This window comes from Olea europaea, unplaced genomic scaffold (assembly GCF_002742605.1).
Source record: "Olea europaea var. sylvestris unplaced genomic scaffold, O_europaea_v1 scaffold1477, whole genome shotgun sequence".
NCBI classification, from domain to species: domain Eukaryota; kingdom Viridiplantae; phylum Streptophyta; class Magnoliopsida; order Lamiales; family Oleaceae; genus Olea; species Olea europaea.
Window position 1 is genome coordinate 38,891 of NW_019232329.1, and position 8,894 is coordinate 47,784.

The following is an 8,894-nucleotide window of genomic DNA, read 5'->3' on the forward strand; positions in this document are numbered from 1 at the left end:
GTATTTCAAAAACATTATGCATGCCATTCATTTGATAGAAGAGCACATACATGTGCTTACAATTAGTATTAATAAATTTGTCAACCAGATGCTTATAAACAAAACCATTTAAACATGCTCTTAAGAATTTGTAACTGGACATAGTCCTTATTTTTAAGCTTGCAAAGTTCTAAAATACGTAATACATGACAATGCATTTCGATCGAGCATCAAAGCATGAACAAATCTCTGCGAAACATAAGCATAATTATGCATTTTTTAGAATTTAATATTATTTTTAATATTTCGAACTAATATTATATATATTAGTTCAATTCCTACAATTGAATTAGACATGAAGATCAACTTTAAAAAAAATCCTATATCTTGTCTAGCTCTTTATCGAATATTTATTTAATTTTCTTTTCTTCATTCAAGTCATTTTCCTTGTCATCCGATACAAAATTATCTTCATTGGGCTCCTTTATTTCAACTCCAAAATTTCTATTACCTTTTATAAATAGGAAGATATCGTTTAAACCTCCTCATTATCATCACAACCATCAACAATCCAAAATTATGCAATACTATGAATATTTGCTAGTAAAAGTTTCTAATTTATCCTTACTCCTCTTTCTCATGAATCTTGCATTCAATAGGACATAAATTAGATTGTTCATCTTTGTGACATTTAGGCGGCTCCTCTTCTTGGTGTACCTATATATATATATATATATATATATATATATATATATATATATACACAGAGAGAGAGAGAGAGAGAGAGAGAGAGAGAGAGAGAGAGAGAGAGAGAGAGCAATCGAACTTGTCGACTCGGGCCGCTCGTGCCTCGGCCCGAAAAAAACCCAAGCCGGCCAGACTCGAGGCTCGAGCCGAGCCCATTTTGGGGTGTCAGTCGAACCCGAGCCGACCCGTGTGGCTTGCTGGCTCGGGTTCACATACCTTAAAAAAAAGCATTTTGAAGGCAGTGGCAAAGGCAACTTACAACCTTTAAAATAATAAAAAAATCGAGCCTACCCGATAATCAGCACTTACCCCTTCAAAGACATTCATGTTTTCACTCACAACCAGATGAATTAGTAATCAGACCAAGGATCCTCTTTGCCATTAATTTCAAATTTGGTGTTTTATTGCCATAGAAGTCCCAGCAACTAACTAGTAAATACAAAAGGAAGAGAAAATTATTATAATATGTACTTGTAGTATATTAACAAGAAAAAGAATAATAATGTTAACATACAAGTATTGTAACTTGGAAGTATTGTTCTCACATCCACTTGTTGCTAGTTTTCTTCCAAATTCACCTTTTTGGGCATATCTTTGCTACTCGGCATTTAAGCATCAGGAAAGAACTTCTCAACGTTAAAAAAAAAATAATAAAAAAATAATAATAAAAATCAGGAAAAGAAGAAAAATCACATTATTTGTTATCAATTTGATGTTCAATTTTCTTTTGTAAGATACGAAAATGGGCTAAACTATACTAGGTTAATTTAAACATAATTTTCAACACAAATACGCGAGCATTTTTGCATTTAAGCATACATATGCGATCAACGAAGTGGATTAACCATATTATCACATGCATACCACATATGCGGGACTTTTGAAAATGCCCCGAGCATATGCGCCCATCGCATTTTCTAACACTGCTTATAATTCACACACTCTCTACTTTATGTTTTCCTCTACTCATGATGGCCAATTGATTTTGAGTCGTATATTGCATATTATAAGAATTCATTAGATAAAAGAAATAAAATTTATTTATTAAAGAAAAAACAAAGAGATACACATAATCTTTGCTTTGTGTTATACTGAACTAAATTTGCACTGTCGTATGGCATCCCAAGATTTCTTGATTTATCAGATTGTGTATTATCGCATTGAAGGACAACTCAAAAGTAAAGGTAGAATATTATAGAAGCCAAGAACAAGCAATCGCCTCATTTTATTCCAAAACCAACTTTATTAATTAGTATCATTCCACACCCCGCAAGATTTTTCCATAATATTTTGGAGTCTATTTCAAGTTATCATAACATTGCGGTTGGAAATTAAAACAAACAGAGAGTGGGATAGCACCCATTCAACAAGCGTTGCAACACCAAATCCGGTTGCGCTTTTATTCTTATAATTCCAAACCGGGCCTGCCATGTCAATATGCATCCACTGGACCTTCTCGTCAACAAACTGCAGAAAAAACAATTTCATGTCAGATACCTCAAGTACAACACATCACAAATAATCTATAATGAAACATAAAAGATATTGGATTAAACAATTACAGTAGCATGTAATGCTTATTCTTACATGCAGGGGTAATAAATCACATTCAAAAATATATATAAATGGTAAATCACATTCAACAATATATAAATGTTACAATACAAGAGATGTGTAAATTAGATGTTTACAGAGGCTAGAACAGGGCGTATTTAAAGGCACAAAATAAAGCCAGAATACGTGAGTGAAACCTGAGTTCACCATGATCTTTCCACGCTAGTCACACTTATTATAATTTAGAACAGTTGAATTTAGAGTAGAGGAGGTTATTTCAGAAATTGACCTTAGTATTTGTGTGATTTGAGATGAATTATTAAACAAGGTCACGACTTTGAAATAACGTATTTGAAGTTGGAAATGGTGATACCTTTTGCTAACTAAGGATTAAAGTACTCATTTCGACCAATCAACTCACACCAGGAGAGTTGGTTATATGAATATCCTTTTTCTCGATCCAAGAAACAGCCCCTCTATTATTTGATGTATGGTAATATGGGGCAATAGTCTGGGAAGATCAGATTTCAGAGGCTTCAAAATAATTCTTGCCGTATTCAGTTTCACATTGTAACTCGTAGCTTTCATCCAAAATCATAGCTCCAATCTATTTTCCTGTCCATCTCAGTGATGGAGATCTTGTTTTCAAACTAGTAAGTTTGTTACAATATATTTACATTAGGCAACTTTTGTGGACGAATAGTGCGATCCAAACTATGATGAGGGGGTTACTGCTTGGATCAAGATATACTGGACATTGAAAAGAGCAAGGGCAGTCCATTCAGCAATTTACGGAAAGCTTTGCTGCCCTGTGATGCTTGTTTGGACTTCGGATAAATGTGAACAGATTATGGCAAAGTAAGTGGTAATCTTGATGATCTAATGTTTCAATAGTGATCGATTAAAAAGGTTCAGAAAATTGGGGTTTCTTGCAGTGGCCCTGAGTGGTGCAGATATAACTTGATCCCACGATAGATATCATTAAAGGGAGGCTTAGTGAGGGGGCAGTGTGAGAAAAACAAAAGCCATACCTCCTCCAAGAAAAGAGCAGCAGTAATAGCACCACCTTCACGACCACCAGTGTTCACCATGTCAGCCACTCCTGATTTCATGTACTTCCAATAACTTCTCTCCATCGGCAACCTCCAAAGTTTCTCCCCAGCGATCTCTGAGGCTGCAAGTACCTCTTTTGCCAGGTCATCACTGGGGGTAAAAACACCTGATTTCCACCCAAAAAATAAATAAATTTATCTTTGCAAGGAATCTCTCTGTTCAAACATTTCAAGAATTTCAACTTCGCAGAAAGAAGTACAGACGAAAATACTTCTTAAAGAAAGCAGGTAAAAAGAATACATATTCTCATTCCCTCCACATATCTGCTTCAAGATTCATCCTTCATTATCCTAATATATTACAATGCAATTCTATATTGCTGTGATCTTCGACATTATTTTCATACCACAAAATTTAATGAAAATTACAAAACTAAGTTTGTTAAACCACAAACCCGCAATAGAGGGTCCAAGAGCAACTACACAGGCCCCAGTCAATGTAGCAAGATCAACTATCTGCATGCAACTAAAAGTTCGTTACAAACCCAAAACATAAACTGAAGAAAGAAAACAATGACTCAAAATACAATACGAAAATGTAAAACATAGTAAAGAATTTAAAGGTCTTGGGGAAGTTTATGCATCTTCCATTGAAAACATATACTTCGAAGTTCTCATTCTAAAATATGAACACATGGAAACAAAATACACAAACAGTCGAAAAAAGAGTAATCTTTTTGTATTCCCCAAAGATGGATCATAGATGCAAAAGGATATGTATACATTGGAGGTTTAGGTGGCTCTGTAGTACATGGATAAGTGAAAAGAGAATAAAATACTTGGTGTTCCCAAAAGACTGAGATTCCAAGAAAATGCTGATAAGTGTACCTTCGCTACACCTTGATTACAAGCGTATACCAAAGCATCTGCAAGGGTAAGTCTTCCTTCAGCATCTGTATTGTTTACCTACAGTTGAACAAAATAAGTTCTTAAATAAAATACTTGAGATAAAAACAGAGAGTAACACCTGGATAAATCAATCTTATGAAATAGGATGATCAAGTAGTTATTTCATAAAGTAAAGATAGTTGCTGGAATCTCATCAGGTAGAAAAGAGAATTGTTTCCAGTAAGTCAACGGTGAACTGCAATACAAGACAAAGTTAAAAGTAAAGTTTGACGTTTATTGTTGGATGGAGAAAATTGAATTTATGGCTGAGAGTTTGAGACTAGAGTTGAGTATCATGTATAGGAGAGCCAAAGTCATCTCCAGGCTAAATGATCAAATTTGAAATAAACTATCTGAAAGGTGTGCAATTAAAACCAAAATATGTTACAATAATGAAATAAATTATATGTCCAGTGCATCATTCTTGTAGTTGATCAAGTGTTATTATCAAGGACTTTAATGCAGAACGTAAAATAGGGATATTGGCAACTACTAAAGCGAAGGATGAAAAGATCAGATTCAATCCTTTCTTATAATCTAGCTTCTAAGCATATCTCTGCTAGGGACATTGGATGCAGGCATTGAATCTTCCTACTTGATAATAAACATGCATTAGGACTTTCTATGGTTTACATTTCTTTCCATGTTACATCAAGTGCTTTCGTGAACAATAACATCACTTTAAGTATTCAAACACGAACTGACAAGCTAGCTAATCAAAGTGATACAAAGGACACGTTTTTTAATACCTGTGCCAGTAATAAGTGTCCAATATGGTTAATTCAACGTGTTAAAAAGAGTCAGTATAAGCATACAGGAAAACCACGTATAGAACAAAGAATCTTATCCTCAATCTTTCAACAATCAACTTGCTTCAAATTCCATTAACAGGAGAAATTGCATTTACAAACGATAAATGCAAAGCAGAAAAGGAAATAATTTTCTTCAAATAACATGTCACAGCTTCAAAATAATAAATGCAAAGCAGATAAATGATCCATTGCTAGAGTAACTGAACAACATGCAAGAGCTCATGACTGATGACAAAATGACTCAACAACATGAAACAAAATCTCTAAACTCTCAAACAGAGGCTTAATCTAGCTAAATACACTTGAGTTGGGCGAATTGTAATAAGAAGCAAGATTACATGAAAGATTTGATCAAAGCATTAATGTCCAAAACTAACATATACAAAATTTAACAGAGACTTATAAGCTATCAGTATTAGTGTATGCCTTCAAGAAATTACCTCAATTTTCTTACCATTTGATGCTGTGACAATATCTCCAGGCCTCATACCTGTTCCACTTATCATATTCTCACAAGCTGCAACAATGAAATGAACCTGAACAAACATCACCAAATATCAGGGCCCTTTCTTCCAGTTTTAAACACCTAAAATAAGATGATTACAAGATATTTCGGAATGGGAGTAAAAGCCTACGAGAACTAGAAAAACAAGAAAACGAATCAAGTCAACTACACAGCATGTTGTCCCTAAAAAACAAGTGACACCAAAAAAAAAGCCACCTCTACTCCAACAGGCTTGATTTGACCAAGGGATTTGGCTGCACCAAGCACTGCTGCTGAACCTCCCATGTCAAATTTCATGAGCTCAATGGAACAAGCTGGTCCTGTCTTGATATTGTAGCCACCACTGGAACATAAAAGAATAAAATATCAAGATTTTGCTTGAGTGAAGTGTCCATGTGCCCATTTCAGCCAGATTCTGAAGGGCATTCTTTTATCTTCACAATTATATAGTAAAGACATTTGCACCTTCATAAAAACCTGTATTCACCTGTCAAAAGTCAACCCCTTTCCAACTATGGCCAACTTGGTTTTGACTGCTCCACCAGGAGGCTTATAACATAAATGGATGAAATGTGGAGGATTAGCAGATGCAGCAGAAACACCAAGATAAGAACCCATTTTCAATTGTTTGCACTGCTCCACATCCAAAATTTTTGCGGTAAAAACATCACTGTACTCAGCAGCAATCCTCGTAGCCTCTTCTGCTAATATTCCTAATATATCCAAGAAACCAAAATTAAAGTAGATAAGATGAATTTTACCTTACCAAGGCGACGAAGGAAATATAGCATTGAAACGGACATATAAGAAGAGAGTTCCTGGCTTACTTTAACAATTTTGCAGAATATTAACCTTCTGCTAGTAATGCAAAACTTAACAGGAAAAAGATACAAGGCAATCTGAAAGATTACTAACCGGGGGTGAGCACATTAGCAGGTGCATTTACAAGCTCTTTTCCAAATATTATCCCAGAACAAACTACTTCTGCAATTTTGAGTTTCGTATCTATCTCATATCCAGTTCCAAGACCAAGAATTTCCACAGATTTGAAAGTTGATTTCTTCGATTCTGACGTGAACCTATTATCTTCGTAAGTCCCCAGCACAACTCCTTTTTGTTTGTAGAACATTCCAACATATTCAGTTCACGCCTAACAAAAGAGAGATTTTTGACGGTCAAATAAAAGTGAAGAAACAAAGAAAAATGTACCGGTAGCTATTGCTGAAGCAGTGGCTAGTTTTGATTCTTTAGAAATCCAATCAGTAGAAGAAAGGGTGATGGCAATTTTATTCGACTTAGTATTCTTAGCCACTTCACCAAGAGTTTCTCCAAGATTGCGATAAGATGCAATTGCTGGTGTAGCAGATCCAAGTCCAATTAGACATATCCTTTTCGAGCCAAGTCCAGGAAGCCTGAGAACCATATACTGTCCGGTCTTTCCAGTAAAATCCTCCTCGGATGATGATTCTGACAACAATCCAGGTAACCGTGAATCTAGCTTATGCATGATTGAATTCTTGTACTTCAAATTTTCATCTTTGGCCATGTCCTTCTCTGCAACACCTACTGCAAGCATGTCCCCTTCCCATTCCACCAAATCAATCTCTTTTGCCGCAAATGAGATCTTCAATTTTTGAAAAAAACATATCACATTTAGTAATGCTACGACCATTATTAACACACTATAAAACACACGTGTCCATAAGATACATATATGCGCACAGGCACATGGCGCATGAGAAGCGCGCGCACATAAAAAATTGGCAGGAACCAAAAAGATCAAAACCATGAACTCTAACAGAACTATAGCAAAGAAAATTCAAGTTCTTAGGGACTGCAGCTAAATAAATTGCTTAAATGCAAAATTTTTATTTAGCTGCCACAAATAAAACAATCTTAAAAGGTATATTACCTGACAAGCCCCCATAATACAAATACATAGAAGTTTTAATTTTAAAGATCAACATAATAAATCTCAGACTATTCATAAAATCGTGTTTATCATCACCGATACCAGGTAACATAAAAACCCATAAAAAATTTTGCAATGCTCTTGGAAAAGTGCATCTACAATGGTGTCTTGGGGTGTATGTGTTTGCGACGAAAAAAAAAATGAGAAAAGAAAAGAAAGGAGAGAACTTTTTGGGTGTCTATTTGACTGGGCTCAGTGAGGCCAAGGGTTTCCCGAGCTGTGGAGTAAGCCATGCGCTTTGCTCTTCTGGGACAGAGGGTTGAAACTGCAAGGAAACCACCTCAAATGGGACAAATTCGTAAGTCTTAGAAAAAGTGCATCTAAAACGGTGTTTCGGGATGTATGTGCTTGTGACAAAAAAAAAAAAAAAAATTAGAAAAATGAACCTGTGGGTTGTCTATTTGACTGGGCTGAGTGAGGCCAAGGGTTTCCCGAGACGTGGAGTAAGCCATGTGCTTTGCTCTAGGGGGGTGAGACTGCAAGGAAACCACCTCAAATGGGACCAATTCGTAATTTTTAAAACATGATAAGCAACAAGAAGAAGATGAAGCGAGAAAGACTGAGAAACCAGGCGTCCAAAACGTGTGCCCTTCTCGTGTATTTATAGTAGACTGAGATTGACACTACTAACGTTAAAGAAAAGAGTAATCTGATTTCGATAGTACGCTGTTTACGCCACTGGATTATATGCTTTGATAGTACCATTTTTAACCTTTATTCTGTACTTTGATGTACTCACGAAAGCAGGATACAATGGAACAAAGAAACGATTTGTGCCTAAAGAAGATGCCCCGGAGTCCCGGAACACGACGGAAAAGCAATTAACTATTAAAGAAGGCTCATACTATATTATGCAGAAGCACACAACTAAAGCAAGCTTTGAGTTTTAATTGCCAATATTTGTGCAGAGAAGTACAATGAAAGAAGAGAATATTTCTTGTCTTCGTCAAAGAGAAGAATGAATCTTTACATAGATTTCTCTTTCAATATTTCCCATGGTTGCAAACTTTGCATCGTGTCTTTTCGTTTTGAATTATGAATTCGAATTATTTCCAGCAAGCTCGTTCACTCGAGTGGAACATCTTTCCTCAGCTAGAAATCATATTTCTGCTGCAAGAAATGCTTCCTATTTTTCCTTGTTTGTTCCCTACTTGTACAGACACTACGATTTTTCATCTACAAGCATTCATGATGATAATTTCAGTTACTCAAACCACTTATCTAAATTTTCATATTGAAAATATTATCTAATAAAATGTTTGTAAAGTGTTCATAAATCGTTTACAATCGATTCAGAAAATGATTTAATCAATTTTTTATTTAAA

General features: G+C 35.3%; 1 protein-coding gene across 3 annotated transcripts; it reads right to left on the reverse strand.

The window, feature by feature from the left end:
- Positions 1-1,925: 1,925 nt before the first annotated feature.
- Positions 1,926-8,156, reverse strand: LOC111376243 (leucine aminopeptidase 1-like). Of its 3 annotated transcripts, none has more exons than XM_022999195.1 (10): positions 7,956-8,156; positions 6,807-7,221; positions 6,513-6,707; positions 6,085-6,310; positions 5,814-5,940; positions 5,533-5,628; positions 4,221-4,298; positions 3,788-3,848; positions 3,312-3,499; positions 1,926-2,193 (listed from the first exon to the last, which is right to left on the reverse strand). In XM_022999195.1, exons 1-10 carry the CDS (start codon positions 8,019-8,021, stop codon positions 2,029-2,031), a joined length of 1,617 nt encoding a protein of 538 aa, XP_022854963.1. In that variant the 5' UTR covers positions 8,022-8,156; the 3' UTR covers positions 1,926-2,028. The 3 variants fall into 3 exon arrangements, with proteins under 3 accessions (XP_022854963.1, XP_022854962.1, XP_022854961.1); XM_022999194.1 differs by lacking the exon at positions 7,956-8,156 and adding an exon at positions 7,737-7,875; XM_022999193.1 differs by lacking the exon at positions 7,956-8,156 and having other exon boundaries at positions 6,807-7,447.
- Between the last annotated feature and the right edge of the window lie 738 nt (positions 8,157-8,894).

Coding starts and splice junctions, on each gene's coding strand:
- LOC111376243 (XM_022999193.1), bottom strand. CDS start 7,386: ATGGTTTTGATCTTTTTGGTTCCTGCCAATTTTTTATGTGCGCGCGCT. Junction 4,299..5,532: donor CAAATGGTAAGAAAATTGAG/GTAATTTCTTGA, acceptor GTTCAACTGTAG/GTAAACAATACAGATGCTGA. Junction 2,194..3,311: donor CTGCTCTTTTCTTGGAGGAG/GTATGGCTTTTG, acceptor TTTTTTCTGCAG/TTTGTTGACGAGAAGGTCCA.